Source organism: Theobroma cacao, chromosome 4 (assembly GCF_053813885.1).
Source record: "Theobroma cacao isolate CCN51 chromosome 4, ASM5381388v1, whole genome shotgun sequence".
In the NCBI taxonomy this organism is placed as follows: Eukaryota; Viridiplantae; Streptophyta; class Magnoliopsida; order Malvales; family Malvaceae; genus Theobroma; species Theobroma cacao.
In genome coordinates this window covers 38,628,681-38,645,654 of record NC_142642.1, presented here as the reverse complement: position 1 = coordinate 38,645,654, position 16,974 = coordinate 38,628,681, and the positions used below count along the sequence as shown (strand labels likewise).

The 16,974-nt window shown below is 32.9% G+C and overlaps 1 protein-coding gene across 4 annotated transcripts; it reads right to left on the bottom strand.

The window, feature by feature from the left end:
- Nucleotides 1–6,270: 6,270 nt before the first annotated feature.
- LOC18603275 (uncharacterized) lies at nucleotides 6,271–15,968 on the bottom strand. 4 transcript variants are annotated; one of them, XM_018119764.2, is made up of 25 exons: nucleotides 15,878–15,968; nucleotides 15,576–15,750; nucleotides 13,163–13,380; nucleotides 12,921–13,026; nucleotides 12,733–12,834; nucleotides 12,588–12,644; nucleotides 12,416–12,494; nucleotides 12,100–12,250; nucleotides 11,620–11,743; nucleotides 10,950–11,118; nucleotides 10,607–10,635; nucleotides 10,202–10,350; nucleotides 9,609–9,711; nucleotides 9,327–9,422; nucleotides 9,188–9,243; nucleotides 8,963–9,086; nucleotides 8,452–8,514; nucleotides 8,256–8,315; nucleotides 8,004–8,165; nucleotides 7,673–7,746; nucleotides 7,497–7,590; nucleotides 7,172–7,308; nucleotides 6,994–7,074; nucleotides 6,722–6,827; nucleotides 6,271–6,642 (listed from the first exon to the last, which is right to left on the bottom strand). In XM_018119764.2, the coding sequence occupies exons 2-25, from the start codon at nucleotides 15,747–15,749 to the stop codon at nucleotides 6,568–6,570; spliced, it is 2,589 nt and encodes an 862-aa protein (XP_017975253.2). In that variant the 5' UTR covers nucleotide 15,750; nucleotides 15,878–15,968; the 3' UTR covers nucleotides 6,271–6,567. The 4 variants fall into 4 exon arrangements, 3 of the variants coding, with proteins under 3 accessions (XP_017975253.2, XP_007035214.3, XP_088661374.1); XM_007035152.3 differs by having other exon boundaries at nucleotides 15,576–15,760; nucleotides 15,878–15,954; XM_088805248.1 differs by lacking the exon at nucleotides 15,878–15,968 and having other exon boundaries at nucleotides 15,536–15,719.
- Nucleotides 15,969–16,974: the final 1,006 nt, after the last annotated feature.

The following is a 16,974-nucleotide window of genomic DNA, read 5'->3' as shown; positions in this document are numbered from 1 at the left end:
ATGGAGCGTCAAGGACAGTGACATTTCCAAGGCGTGAAAATCCAAGATGACGTCTCATCCTTCGTTGAATGTATCCTAACTTTACAAACATTTAATAAAATTAGTTATATGTTTATTTTAAAAAATAATTTTTTATTTAATGCACTATTTGTATTTCAGCACTTCAATTTATACATGTAATAATATTAAACAAATCAAAATTTAAATAAATTCAAAAATCATTTAAATCAAATATATTAATATGTTCAAATTCCAATAGTTCAACTGGACTTGATTTGTTAGGTGGAGAAAACAAAAAAGATTACAAAGAAATAAATGACTTCCCCACATGTTTGACATGGCAATTTCATTACAAAAATAGTAATCTTCAGGAATTAATCTCCTTAATGTATGATGAAGAAAAACCTTGGCATGGAGCGCCAAGGACAGTGACATTTCCAAGGCGTGGAAATCCAAGATGACGTCTCATCATTCGTTGAATGTATCCTAACTTTACAAACATTTAATAAAATTAGTTATATGTTTATTTTAAAAAATAATTTTTCATTTAATGCACTATTTGTATTTCAGCACTTCAATTTATACATGTAATAATATTAAACAAATCAAAATTTAAATAAATTCAAAAATCATTTAAATCAAATATATTAATATGTTCAAATTCCAATAGTTCAACTGGACTTGATTTGTTAGGTGGAGAAAACAAAAAAGATTACAAAGAAATAAATGACTTCCCCACATGTTTCACATGGCAATTTCATTACAAAAATAGTAATCTTCAGGAATTAATCTCCTTAATGTATGATGAAGAAAAACCTTGGCATGGAGCGCCAAGGACAGTGACATTTTCAAGGCGTGAAAATCCAAGATGACGTCTCATCCTTCGTTGAATGTATCCTAACTTTACAAACATTTAATAAAATTAGTTATATGTTTATTTTAAAAAATAATTTTTCATTTAATGCACTATTTGTATTTCAGCACTTCAATTTATACATGTAATAATATTAAACAAATCAAAATTTAAATAAATTCAAAAATCATTTAAATCAAATATATTAATATGTTCAAATTCAAATAGTTCAACTGGACTTGATTTGTTAGGTGGAGAAAACAAAAAAGATTACAAAGAAATAAATGACTTCCCCACATGTTTGACATGGCAATTTCATTACAAAAATAGTAATCTTCAGGAATTAATCTCCTTAATGTATGATGAAGAAAAACCTTGGCATGGAGCGCCAAGGACAGTGACATTTCCAAGGCGTGGAAATCCAAGATGACGTCTCATCATTCGTTGAATGTATCCTAACTTTACAAACATTTAATAAAATTAGTTATATGTTTATTTTAAAAAATAATTTTTCATTTAATGCACTATTTGTATTTCAGCACTTCAATTTATACATGTAATAATATTACACAAATCAAAATTTAAATAAATTCAAAAATCATTTAAATCAAATATATTAATATGTTCAAATTCCAATAGTTCAACTGGACTTGATTTGTTAGGTGGAGAAAACAAAAAAGATTACAAAGAAATAAATGACTTCCCCACATGTTTGACATGGCAATTTCATTACAAAAATAGTAATCTTCAGGAATTAATCTCCTTAATGTATGATGAAGAAAAACCTTGGCATGGGGCGCCAAGGACAGTGACATTTCCAAGGCGTGAAAATCCAAGATGACGTCTCATCATTCGTTGAATGTATCCTAACTTTACAAACATTTAATAAAATTAGTTATATGTTTATTTTAAAAAATAATTTTTCATTTAATGCACTATTTGTATTTCAGCACATTGATTTCAAGATGATCTACGATGTAGATAAGAAACAAAGAAAAAAAAGAAAAGGTATTATAGTCCAATGACTTTTACCAGAGTGTGGACGCAGCAGCCATGGCTGAGATTATCCTATTCAGGGAAGGCACGCATCCACCAGGGAAATATGTATTTCTTGATAGAATCTGAACTTGGCCTGTACTCATCGTAGCCTTCTTCTGGTATGGATATGAACTATGGAAAAATAAAACGATAACCATCCGTAGCCATTAACAGAAGTGTGAACAGAAAATCAGTTAACTGAAAAAGTAGGAAATGAAAGATAGGAGACTTAGCCTAACATTAGCCTTATCCTTACCAATTGTACCGAAAGAAGAAAGTATTATGCTAGTATGTATCACAGTCTACATTCTTTGGAAGTTATACGAAACCTTCTCTTGTTCAGTCTAGAGACTGAAGAATTTAAATCCCTATTGGCAATAAGTATCTGCAAAATCAAGTGATGAAGATTCAGATAAAGTACAAATATATGGATTAATATACTGAGTCAGGATTGATCAACTCGCTTACATCAACAAAAGAAAATCTCCATTAATAAATGCTTCTGCAAGGCCTAAATCAGCCTCCGTCATAACCTGGCAAAAAAAAATCCATGTCCTGGTACTTATTCGGTCTTGATTTTGCACTTGAAAAAAAAAACTAACTCAACCGGAAATTATCAACCACAAGTTAAGAGCGTCTACCTTCCAATAAAACTGGGGATTCTGCACTTTCACAACAGCCTCAAGTGAACACTTTGTCACATTTCCTTCAGAAGTATAAACCGTTGCCCCTTCCTCTAATATGATGAAGATGCCACAAGGCAGATTATATCAGGCATATCAATCTTGACAATTCAAATTCAGCGTTCAAAGCTAAAAAGATAAATGAGCAATAAAGAGTGTATATGGAAGACAGATGGACTATGTTTGGGTTCAAAGTCATGACAAAAGGGAAGGCCAAAAGGATCAAAACGGGGATAGTGAATTGAAAACATACAATCAATTTACGCAGCTGCAGTCTCATAAATGTAGGTAAAAATGATAACAGAAGTTACGATTCCATCTGAATAAAATTGACAAAACTGTTCTACATATAGAAAGAACTGGTTTGTCTAATCCCATACAGTGCATTGTCGTTTCAAACCAAATTATGTAATAGAGGAAACAACCATTCCACAGACTCTTCCTGCCATGTCAGTTATAAAGGCAACAGCTATGCAACAAGAGGAAGCAGGGTATCAAAGAGGGGAATGGAGGAAATGCTGAGAGAAAATTATGTACACACATCATGCAACCAGGACAAAACGCCGCTCCATGTTTTCCATGGGTACTTTTGGCTTGTTAATGCTTTCGCAGGATAATATGTGCAGTGATCAAACCAGCCCGACAACAAGTATGCTGATGTTTTCAATTCTTTGTAACTAAGATCGTTCTTGGTAGAGTCACAAAGAGAAGAGAGATTTATCGTTTAGATTAAACAACATTTTACAAATCAGGCTATACTTGAAAAGAAGTTAAATTAAAGAAACAACCCATATTTACTTTTGACAGCATGATCATAGAAAACTGTTAGAGATAATTATACAAATTATCTAATTAGAGTTATTACACAATACTATTATCTAATTAGGTTACTATATTTAGGTAGAGCTATATTACAATACTATTAGTTAATTAGAGTTAACCTATAAATAGGATGAATCTAGTCTACTATAACCCTTAGCCTTCTAAGCAGCGATTCCTACTACCTCTTTCATATTCTAATTCTATTTATTTGAATATTTATTAATTTAATTTAATGCATCATTGAATTGAATTAATAAAATAAATATGTAAGCCCATCTTCTGCCAACACTGATGCGCAGCAACCAAAAAACTCCTCCATGTATTCATGGCCTACAGCTTCTATCATGTCACTAGAAATGGCCATTTGAAGTTACTGTATTTGTCGTTTGACACCTAAAAGAGTCTGATTACATACAAATTTGGTGCTGAAGCACTCACCAAGATATGATTCTATCGTACTTGTAAGTGTTGGGTAATTACCGATTGTCACATAATTGAAATCTAATCTGGTCCTGACAGCAAAATTAATGTTCGCATGGTTAAACATCAAGTGAATTGATTTCTGGAGATTTGGATAATTTCATTCTGGAAAATGTGAAGAAGCAGTAGACAAAGAACCCTGAGTCGCAAATGGAGCTAGAGCTGATATTAAGCAATTGGCCATGACTGAGATTGAAGTCTATTTGCTATATATTAGTATCATTCAACAGATAAGACACCTCATGAAGTCCAGCTTCCTTCACTTTCATTTCTGCAAATTTTAGTTGTTCCTTAGATAAAGTGATCCCAGTATCTATGCATCCTGTTTGTCTGACAACCTCCATTGCAAAGCTTCCCCAACCACATCCAATCTCAAAAATTTTGCAGATGCTATACCAGCTGTTAAAAAAAGCGAAGGTGTCCTCCAATCCCTATGATAAGTTCTGTTCAAAGCATTGAAGTATATTTAACAGTAATGCTAAGAACTGAACAAAGTTAAGAGGGGAATGGAGGAAATGCTGAGAGAAAATTATGTACACACATCATGCAACCAGGACAAAACGGCGCGCCATGTTTTCCATGGGTACTTTTGGCTTGTTAATGCTTTCGCAGGATAATATGTGTAGTGATCAAACCAGCCCGACAACAAGTACGCTGATGTTTTCAATTCTTTGTAACTAAGATCGTTCTTGGTAGAGTCACGAAGAGAAGAGAGATTTATTGTTTAGATTAAACAACATTTTACAAATCAGGCTATACTTGAAAAGAAGTTAAATTAAAGAAACTACCCATATTTACTTTTGACAGCATGATCATATAAAACTGTTAGAGATAATTATACAAATTATCTAATTAGAGTTATTATACAATACTATTATCTACTTAGGTTACTATATTTAGGTAGAGCTATATTACAATACTATTAGTTAATTAGAGTTAGCCTATAAATAGGATGAATCTAGTCTACTATAACCCTTAGCCTTCTAAGCAGCGATTCCGACTACCTCTTCCATATTCTAATTCTATTTATATGAATATTTATTAATTTAATTTAATTTAATGCAATGCATCATTGAATTGAATTAATAAAATAAACATGTAATTCCTAAAAAGTTTTCACATGTTCTTATTTTTCCCAAATAAGAGAAAAGAAAAAACCAAACAGGAGAAAAAAAGTCAAAATATGTATATAAAAAAAGTCCATGGTCTAATGGGTAACATATATATACCTTATTCACCTATTTAACCTACACAATTTAAATTTCTCCATAGCCTATGTAATTCTTCAAGATTTCTCCTTATTGCAACATGGTATTGGACAAGGTTTTCTTTTCTTTTAACATGTTATCCTTAATTAACAAGAAAACGAACTTGTTGGATTCTCTTCTCTCCTATCTCATCATGTCTCCTCTGAAAGAAAATTTGCAGAAAGTTTCCAAGACTGGGGTAACATTGTAAGTGATCTTTTAAGATGCATTGCGGACAAGACTCACTCAATTCGAGATCGTGTTCGAATGGGTGCAGTTTGTCGATCTTAACAAGCTTCTCTCAAGGATGAAATCCCTATTTGTTTGATGCTTGTAGAGAAAAAGAAGAGTGACAAACGATGTTTTAATATTATTTCAAAAGAAACTATTGTTGAGCTCGAATTGCCGAAGATCCAAGGAAGAGATTTGTTAGCCTTTGCAAAGCCTGGTGATAAAAAATGGATTCAAATTTCTTTTCTCTTTCTTTTTGATGATATTAATTATTTCAATGACAATTTCTTTGCGGTTCGGATAACTTCTTATATGTAAAAACTTAAACTGCCGTTTCCAAAAACTATTGAATTCGCTGCACCACTTCATCTTAGTCATAAAAAATATACTGTTGATTTGGACGGCGATCTTTGTATGGTTACCCGTGGTGTTTATCCAGATCAATTATGATAATGGAAGAGTTAAACAAGCAATTTTTACAAAAGAGTTTGAGATTTTCAAGCTTGACATGCACATAAAAAATTGAGAAAATCTCGTTGTTGGGTAACCGCTCCTTGTTTCTTGAGAATTGCTGTAGTTTCTCCGTCTTAGCAGCTGACCACCTTGGTTGCAGGTCCAATTGCATTTACTTTACTAAGGACAATTATTTTATTTATTCCCAAACTAGTTTCTCTGATATAGGCATCTAGAATTGTGATAATAAGAAGGCGGACTATGTCATCGATGACAAATTGCCAGATTCGCGTTCTGCATTCTCCCCACCACGTTGGATCAAGCTATGCTCTCATCAACGAGGCATTTGTTAGTTATAAGAGATTCTTTATTTTCTATGTTTTCATAACTTTTCGTCTTGAGGTTTTATGTTTGTTCTATATCAAATTTCTCAAGTTGTTACTTTAAATTTATGTCACGAGTGGTTAAACTTCAGTGTAATATTGATATATGATTTTGAAGACCGAGTACGTCCATCGGTGCAATAAAATCTTAACAGTCTTTATGTGGCAAAAGCTATTTTTGCTTCTAACAGAATGTAATTTAACAAGTTTACTGAAACTTATGGCTACTAAGTCTGATGTATGGTATCGTACTGTAGCCATTTATTCCTCTTTGCAGCAGCTGATGGATGTAAATTTAAAGACAGAAAGGAGAAAAGAAGTAGCCACAGCTCGACCAGCTTTCGATGCAGAAGTTTGGTCCCCTTTCAGAGAAGTAATCAGTCTAGTGCTGAAGAAAAACCTTTGTCTGGATTGCCGGGTGCTGCAGGGTATCCATGACGCGAAAAAACAACCTACAATGAGGGGGTAACTCCACTGTTGATTTCCATAAATAGGATTAAGTAGAGACGCAGTGAGCGTACGAAGTTTTACCTGATAATTCAAATGTGTCCTTGAATTCATACCAGCTGCCACATAATCAAGATAATATTCCCACATTCGAATGAACTCCTCGTTGAATCCCAAAGCAACAATTTTGCTATAAGAACCAAAACGAATGCCCCAGAATCAAAATATATACAAATTTTCAGAAATGTTATAACATCCTTTTTACTTGAACAATACACAAAAACTGATGTGGACCGTGACAAACTTAGACCATATATATTTCTTTCCATGTGGTAAGTAGAGGTGCAAAGACATACCTCTTATTGTCCAATAACTTATTTTTCCAGAATCTCACAGTTCGGTGGTATTGGCTTCCTATGTTTTCCACATGCTCCACGCTACATTTGTAGAATTCTTTAGTGTTATATACAGTGTGTAGAAAAAGGAATGCAACTAGCTATAAAATTGTGTCTAACAACAGCTACTTAATTATACCAGAGTCTGGTTGTAGCAGCCATGGCTGATGATATCCGACCTAATGAAGGTGGACATATACCAGGGAATATGTATTCCTTGAGAAAATCTGAAGTATGCCTGTAGTCATGATAGCCTTCATCTGATGTTGATGAGAACTGGAGAAGGATTAATGAATTAAGCAACTCATAAATCATTATCAGAAGTGTGAAATGTGAATTCATAAACATTTGATTAATTATCATGCTCGGTGTTATGGTATCAAATTCCACAATTGCAGCCATGAATATACAAGAACCTGTTACACAAGCAGAAGTACTTTTGTTTCTTTTTCAAACACCATTACCTGTAAGACAAGAAGGCCATCTTCTGTCAACACTTTTTCACACCAACCAAAAAATTCCTCCAAGTACTCATCGCCAACATGTTCTATCATTTCACTGGATTGATCAGCATTTAGAATTATGTTACTTTCAGAGTCTGAAGGTTAGATACATAACTTTTGGTGCTAAAAGAACTCACCAAGATATAATTCTGTCACACTTGTAGCTGCTCGGTAATTTCCGATAGTCACAAAGTTCAAACTTAATGTGGTCCTGACAGAAGTTTTTTGAAGTAAAATATCAAGGTAAAGGATTTCAGGAAAACCAACTTTGATATTGTATCATTCTAGAACATGCAAGATGCAGAGGGCAAACAACCATGAAGGTCATTAGATAGAGTATATCATATTTAGACATGCAACAAGTTGGAATCAAGAGTAACAGATGAAATTAATTGTTTTCACATAAGAAAACCAATATCCATTGAGTTTTATCAAATCTAAAATAAGTGCCATTCATCAGAGAGACACCTGAAGTCCAGCTTCCTTTACTTTCTTTTCTGAAAATTTTAGTTGCTCCTCGGACAAAGTGATGCCAGTATATCTGCATCCTGTTAGCTTTACAACCTCAATAGCTAAGCTTCCCCAACCAAATCCAATCTCAAGAATCTCATGCTTACTGTTAATTTTTGCCTGGAAGATAGAAATGGAAAATTTGATATAGGATTGACTATGGCTGGAGAACTTAATATACAAAATTTGATGATAATGTTGCTAACTCACCTTTTCAATCAGAACAGAAATCTTTCTCTTCTGAGCAACTTTGAGATCTTCATCTTCCTTCTATAAAATAAATAAATTATACTTTAAAATAAAAAAAAAAGGTTTTGTTGTTAATAAAAGCTGAAAAATTCCATGGAAGAGGCTTCCTTCTTTTATGAACTGTCGAAGCACAGCCAATATCCGTAGTGAGCCTAACCTTAAACACTGCACAGGAGTATGTCATTGTTTCGTCCAAGAATAGAGAAAAGAAGTCATTACTCTGGGAACATAATCCAGGGAAAATTGTAAGATTTCATTTGGAATGAATTAATAAGCTGAGAACTATCCTGTTAAAATAAAGAAATTAGGCCTTTTGAAAAAAAAAATAAAGAAATTAGAAAGATAGCTTCTTTTCACCATGAATATTCATTATTACTAACAATGTACTCTTAGACTCTTCGTCTTAGTCTTAGTGATCCTGGATAGTTTTATCTTTAATTATAGATAAAGAAGGAAAATGTTTAAACTAATAATTCCTAAAGTTACATACTAGTAATACAAATGAAGGGTGGTGTTAAATTTAGACAAGCCAAGCAGTTGCTATGATTGGCCATCCATTAGAATGGTCAAGAAAGACAAAAAGGAACATGAAACAGTTTGCTGGTTCATTTCCAAACTTTTCAATTAAATGCATTATGAAATGATAGAATTTAGTCATAAAATCATACCTGATCATAATGCTGAGAGATGTTCCTACGAGCTTGCATAAGATTGTTTTGCCTCATGACATGCTTGAAGAAATACTTTGCATATGCTAAACCAGCTGTGAACAGTGGAGGTGTCCACCAACCCCTGTAGTCAATGGAGTGTAAATACACAATAAACTGAATTTATTAATAGACTGCAAGTATCAGTGTCCCACAGTTTTTATTCTTCACAAAGTTGTACCATACCTTTTCTTTTTCAGTCTTGAAACAGAGTGTTCAAAGTTTCTATTAGCAATGAGTATCTGCAAAATGAATTAATGCAGATTCTGATGAAGTATCAAGCAACACATATATATTGGCACAGATTTGGCCTCTCTCATCTTACCGTTAAGAGATGCAGAAGGCCATCTTCTTTATCAACAAAAGAGAAATCTCTATTCATAAATGCATCTGCAAGTCCTAAATCAGCTTCTGTCATAACCTGGAAAAATCCTTATATTGCTTGTCAAAACTGGTGGGAATAGAGTGTATGAATGCATGGCAATGAAAAGATTCAAAATTAAGGGGGAGAAAAGATTACTTAGTTTTTTAAATCAACTAGTTCAAGTTCAACATGATAATTCATGCATTCCCTATTAAACAGTTTCAAACACATTTAGAAGCATACCTTCCAGTAAAATTGGGGACTGTGCACTCTGAGAACAGTTTTAAGAGAACACTTATTCATGTTTCCCTTAAAAGTGAAAACTCCGCCACCTTCCTCTAGCAAGCTGATGATGATACAGAGCATATTGAATCAATTATCACCATGGAATTTTCAGTGTTCAAGTAAAAAGGCAAGGTTACCAATATATAAAGAAAAGGAAAAATAGCAAGCTCAAAAGAAACATACAGTGAAATAAGAGAATGCAGATATCAGTAAGATTGTAATGAGTTAGAAGTCAAGATAAGAAAGGAAATACCAAATGAATGTAGGTCAAAATAATAATGAAAATCATGATGCCTTGTGAATAAATAGATGAAACTGCTCTAATATTGCTGGTTGAAGAAAAAAACCAGTTTATCCAACTCTCAAGTATGCATCCTCTTGGGAAACCAAATTCACCATGTTACCAAAAACAGTCTTAGAATGATAATAAAAGGGGTAAGATACCTTGTGAGTTGTGTGCATTTCGTAGGTGCTAACTGGAAGCAGGGTATTAGAAAAGGGAATAGAAGAAGTGATAAGAAAACATGTGTAATCATTCTCAAGGTACTCACATTATGCAGCCAGTTGATATAAATTGTCGAAGGAACCTAGTAACAAAAAGGCGTGCCCCTCTTTCCAGGAGTGAGGGTGCCATGTTTTCTGGCTTGTTGAGGACAGAGTTACGCTTTCCAAGGATACCATATGTAGCAATCAAACCAGCCTGAGAAAAAGAGCCCCTTAGTTTTCAACTCACTACTCAATAATCTCTTGAATCAAAATACTGGCACCAACAGCATGGAAATTCACAGTAAACCTCCATCTCTATGTAAAGGGGATATCCATTACATAATCAGTTTGATAATATATAAGTGAACAAATAACCGAATTGCAGCGTAAACTTAGAAGCATTTACTTCATTAACCTAACTGCTATAAAGTGAAACATTAGTAAGAAAAGATATGAGCAGAAATTCTTACCTCAACTGCATCCCCATGAAAGTCATAGCCTGAGTAAATAAACATGATGTTCATGAGAAGTAAGTTGTGACATATAGTTGAGATACCAGGCGTAAAATTCATTAAAACAGAAACAAACAAAATGTCTAAGTACCAGCACAGACCTTCTACCTTTCCAAACAACAAAAGCATTTAGGTGGAAGAAGTTGATTTCTTTCTTCCAGTTTCATCCCCTTAAAATTAGCTTCTAGCCAGTACAACTTAAATTCATTATGATTGTGGTCCAGAATATTGACTGAAAAGTATGTAATCTGAAAATCTAGTCTTAATATGTACATCTAACTTCAAATGGAAAAAATCTCACCACAGAACCAGATTCCTCTCTTGCCCTGAATCTCTTCCAGCTCAAGTGAAGCTTTTGATGCAGCAACAGAGGGGATTAGGCGGCTAGTTGACCACTTAAGCAGGGTATGCTTTGGTGTAGAGTCTGGATTAAGAGTTAAAAGAAATGGCAATGTTGTTTTGCCAACATTCTGCAAATTGAGGCTAGAATCAGAGGATTCTAGTAGCAGTAACTAATGCAGATAATCTTATAGTTAAATAAGCTTAATAAATGTCCAAGATATCGTATATGCAGTATTTCCTTCAAATATTCTGACTTCTTATGCTTTTAAGTACACAGCATGTGAATGTCTTTCTACTTTATTTCTTGTTTCTACCTTTATTCATTCAGGAAACGTTTTCCTTTATGCTAGTTAAAAAGAACCTGGCATTCCAGTTCAAATAGTTTGCTCTTTAAAAATATACACCTTCCGCTTACTTGGTTATGATGCAAAAAGAATTCCTCATTATCTGCAGACTTGATGGAATACCTCAAACTATCCCACCAGTCATTGTTGAAATTATGAAGTTCGATGTGACAATATAAACAGTAACAGACAAGACTCTTTTCTACTTCCCAATCTAATTCTTGAACTATTGCCAAATTGTGATAAGTTTGTATTTAGTTTACTCAGAGGGAACATGTTACAGACCTGCAGCATGTTAAGCCAGTATGTTAAGCATCCTTTATTTTCTGCACTTCTGAGAAAGTTCAATGAACTCCAGGCTGCTCGATTGTTGGGCATTAAATTATCATCATGATGAAGGAAAATATCGCTGCCAGCAGAGACAACAAATTATTGTGCATCAGCTGTTGGTTTACGAGGGCATGATTGTTAAGCAGTTTATGAGGCTTGGAAATGATGCATATTCTTCAACGTGGTGATTGTTACGTTAGTCAAATAACAAGTTACTGACAAGAGTACTAAGCTTCGACAGGTAGCAGTTGGAATAAGAAAATTACATCAGCGATAGCAGAAAATTCTTAGTAAGGGGTTCTTTAGGTGGGATTGGTATATCGTTTCAATTGAAAATAATGCACATTTATTCTTCACAAGTTGCAGTAGATATATGGGATATTGATTTTAAGATTTAGACACATCAGTTACTATGTCGCAGGGGAATTCTGGTACCTGTAGGCATATCGGAATGCACCAAGTATTCTCGATTCATCGAATGTTGCTTGGTTTCCTAATAACCTCAGAGCAGTTGGAGCATCAACAGCCATCATACATCCATCATACACTTCCTGGAAATCATCTCCACTACATACTATAGTGCGACCTGGTAATCCCATTTTTACAATTATATTTGGATCTCCATAAATTGGCTCATAGTAAAAAACAGCCTCACATGTAAAAGACAATGTACAAAGAATCTGCAGGATGCTGATGATCAAAGCAAAGCTTACTCTGGGAGAGCTGCCTAAGTGAAGTTTGGAGTACTTACCATCATCAGCAGTCAAAACAGAATGCACCTCACAACCAATGCTTAATTGACAACCTCTACTCTCCAGCAAGTCTTTAACCTTATTTTATTTATGCCAAAAATGAGTTAGAAGATACTTTTCGAATAGCTACATACACTTAAGTAGTTTAAAAATATATATACAAATTGGTACCTTATTTTCCAACTTTGAAAACCCTCTGACAGTCAGCCATTGCTGCCGGCCCAAAATCTGCAAACAAGAATAGTCAGTAAGAACTGTACTACTTTTTAAAACGCATACAGTACTTCTTAGTCTAGAAAAAATGAGAAATACGTACCTCATACAGATAATGAGTGTGACAAAATGAAAGAGTAGAGAAAGCTGAGAAGCTCATAACTTCTTCCGCAGAGCAGGACCATACTGAACAACATATTGGGACCTGTAAACATATTTTAAGAGCTTTTAAGAATTGGGACAATACAAGAGCATATTTTATGGGACAGAACTGACGCTTCTGCAACTCACAAGATAAGCCTTCCGAAATAATTCGGAGTAGCCCCGTGACTCGATAAACTGTCCCATGGTTTCATTACGACCAGTGTCGGGATTGTTCTCAAGCTCTTGAAGATAACTGCAATGGAAGTGATCATATGAGTCCAAGAGATTGAGGATTTTTGTGATAGCGGTGGACTGCTTTATATTTCATTGCATGCAGATACTCACATGCATACTACCAGCAATCTGAAACTGAAGACAGGAGGGCTTACCTAACAACATCATCCTTGAACCTGATAATTTCTCTAAGCATTTGCCAAAAGTAAGGATTGAACACATTCTTCTTCTGTGCAAACAAGCTTGAGAAACCCTTCTGGTTGCCCCATTCGTAGCCTTGACCATTGTCAAGGCTCACAGAAAATGAAACATCAGATGTCTCCACATCAACCCCAAGGCCAGTAAAGAAATCCAACACGTTTGGATGCTTTGCCTGTCACAGTTACCCCAACCATTCCTCAATTGGTCGTTAGATATAATTAAACAAGAATAATGCGCTCAATATCAAAAAAACAAAGAAATAGTAGTAATTCCTCCATTGTTCCCAGCCAAAAATCATTCTTAACATTTAAAGGGTGTATAGAACATAGATTTTCACCATCTTGGGACCCTTTTACATTAAGCATTTATACTTATTGGCCATTTTTAAATTGAACGGAATGTATGGGTCATTTTTTAATTATTCAAAAATTTTAAATAAATTTTTATTTTTTATGGAGTTATTTTTAATTAAATAGATCTTTATAATTAAAGATTAACTAACTGTGTGAATCAAAATATTATTTTGTTATATGTAGAGATGTGAGTTGTACTTGTTATTTTCGAAGTAATCAATTGAAATTGTTTATTTATCAAGATTTTAAAATCCTATAAAAACTCTCATAAAATTACAAAACATTATCCAAAACTAAATCTTACTAGTAAACAACTATTTATTAATTATCCCAATTCATTAAATAATCGTTTAAGCTGGCAAAATTGACAAAGACTTGTAATTTTTCCTACCCTCGTAGTAGTTTAATCTCTACTAATAATTGCATAACATGTCACAAGGGATTAGGGTGTCATGTATTGCTACATGTCATAAGGGTTTAGGGAATCATAAAAGTGATACTCAAACTTATGCGAATTTATGTTGAGTTTTAAAAATCTTACTCAAATTAATCCCATAACTGAATATAAAATATCCTTAATCTTATGTTATTAGGTTGGATATCCGCTTACGGTATCATAAAGGTAATACTTGAAACTTACCCAAATCTATGTTAGGTTTTAATAATCTTATTTTAATCCGCCCCATAACTGAATATAAGGTATGTTAACTCTATGTTATCGGGTTAGATACTTGTGGATACTCATATAACAATAATCCGTTTACATCCTTAATCATTTTATATCATATGTTGTTAACATGTCATAATAGATGAAAAATATAACATTTCTAATCATTTTATATCATATGTTACAAACATGTCATAATAGATGAAAAACATAACATGTTTATATAGTATGATGATATGATTATATGTTTTTTTCATTATTCATATCAATATCATATCAACATCACATAACATTAAAAAAATAACAAATTATGTTTTGATTAATAATAATTAAGTGACTAGATCTATTTAATTTAAAATAAAAATATAAAAATTTAATTAAATATAATATAAAAACAAAATTTTATTTAAATATTTTAAAATAAATCATAAACTTTTTAAAATATTATGTTTAAATTGATTGAGTAAGATATTCATGTAAAGCAAATATTTACAAGACAAAAGATACTCCGACAAGATCACGTTCAAATAAGCAAAACTTTATTATATATATATATTTAGATAGTTGTGATCTGCTTTAATATTAATTTATTTGAATAGTTAAACAGCCATGGCATATTGTTGCTGTGTTGTGGGCCTGTGGATTATGTCAATTTCTAAATTTTTTTATTTCAATTAATAAAAAGTGAGACAAGATGGTATCTTGTCAATATAACATAACCTTTTTTTTCTTTTTTTATTAATATTTTCAAAAAAAGGTGGGAAAAAATAGTATTATATCCACAATGATGAAGAAAAAGATACGGCGGCCTTGTCAAGTCAAATTCACTTGATTTGACATGCTTGTTGATTAAAATTACTGAAGGTAAAAATAAATTCAGCATGCTATAATTGGAAAACAAACTTACCTTTCATGACTTGTACTCCTCGTTAATTTAATTTTTTCAACAAAATTACAAATTAATTATAAAATTACTCCCGTAATGTTAAAAGGGGTTTTTTTATTATATTTTTTATACATCTTCGTATGATAATGGATTGAAATCTAATGGTTTTATATATTTAAAGAAAAACCCGAAAAACATATAAAAAATCCAATTCTAAAAAGAAATAAATTATTTGAAATTTGATTTTTTTATTAAAAAAAACACTACATATTAATAAATACGTTCAAACAAACAAACATATGGTAATTATTTAAATATAAGAATATTCTTGAATAAATTTCTTTAAAAGAAAAAGCGAAAACGTATAGTAATCAAGTAGTATATCTACTTTAGAGAAAAATGAGATGTTTTGAGTTCTAACTTGAGAGCAAAACAGAAGAGAAGATGGAGCCAGTTATTACTGGATTGAGGAACATGAAGGCAAGGTCTAAATCAATGGCATGGAAGTTAACAGTCCTGGCATGGCCACCAAATTGCTTCCCTTTCTCGTAGACCACCACGTTAACGCCTGCTTTGGCAAGAACATAGGCTGAAACCAGCCCTCGAATCCCACCTCCGATCACAGCCACCCTCATCCTGTAGTATTCTGCATGTCAGTCAGACGTCACATGTGTTGGTGCATGCAGAAAACTGAACATGATAACAATAATAAAGCACTTAAAAACTTTGAAAAATGCATGCAGTCATTTCGATGCTAACGTACCTGTCTGCTGCCTGGGATCTGTGTAAAGTTGTTGTATATGCTTTGCTCGAGTATGGGAGTTTGGAGAAGACAAAGGAAGTGTGTGTGAGAGCAAAATAGAAGGGGTTCCTTCCCGCTTTATAGCTCCAAGCTTGGATATTCTAAACATGTTGAAACATGAATAGTTTCTGCACATGTTTTTTTAATTGCAATATTATTCCATTAATTAATATTTAACATATATCTTTTTCATTTTTAATGACTTTTGCAGTAATAATTGAAACATGAATAGTTTCTGCACATGTTTTTTTAATTGCAATATTATTCCATTAATTAATATTTAACATATATCTTTGTCATTTTTAATGACTTTTGCAGTAATAATTGAAACATGAATAGTTTCTGCACATGTTTTTTTAATTGCAACATTATTCCATTAATTAATATTTAACATATATCTTTTTGATTTTTAATGACATTTGCAGCTGCAATTATTGCTGCAAAAGTCATAGCTAAAAGACAGAAAACACTACAGGGGCGCTAACGTGTGAGGGGTACATATTGAGGCTGTAAAGGAGTAAGTGTTACGGTTAACGTCAATTTTTAAGAGTTATTATCCGTTTTAATCTGTTAATTTTACGATTTTATTTTACAAAAAGAGTCTCATAAATTAAAGATAATGTGAATATTTATATTTATAATATCACTCTAGTACATAATCAATATGAGATTTATTACTCTCATTTTTAAGACAATAACATCCACCCTTATTCTATGTTAAAAATTTCTTTTCGATGTGAATTTTATAGTTCAACTGTTAAGAGCATTATCTCAATAATATGAGATCACGTATACGCAAAAACCGTAACATCCTCTCCCATTTCAACAAAGATCCACTATTTTCAATGACACATTGTTAATACTTAAAATTCGCTTTGATACCAATTATTATGGTCTACACTAACCCCTGTAAAGCATTTTTTGTGGGATAAAACTATGAAGCAGCGGATCAAAGCGAACAATACTTCACAGGAGTTGGTGTGAATAGTAACAATTGGTATCAGAATCGACTCTGAGTATTACCCATGTGCTACTGAGGACAGTAAATCCTTGTCAAA

What these genes read in the sequence shown, in the direction of transcription:
- LOC18603275 (XM_018119764.2), bottom strand. Translation starts at nt 15,749, where the DNA reads ATGAGGGTGGCTGTGATCGGAGGTGGGATTCGAGGGCTGGTTTCAGCC. An exon ending in ACTGGCTTAACATGCTGCAG is followed by an intron (nt 11,119 to 11,619) that starts GTCTGTAACATG and finishes CTCAATTTGCAG; the next exon opens with AATGTTGGCAAAACAACATT. An exon ending in TTTCTGTTCTGATTGAAAAG is followed by an intron (nt 8,166 to 8,255) that starts GTGAGTTAGCAA and finishes TCTATCTTCCAG; the next exon opens with GCAAAAATTAACAGTAAGCA.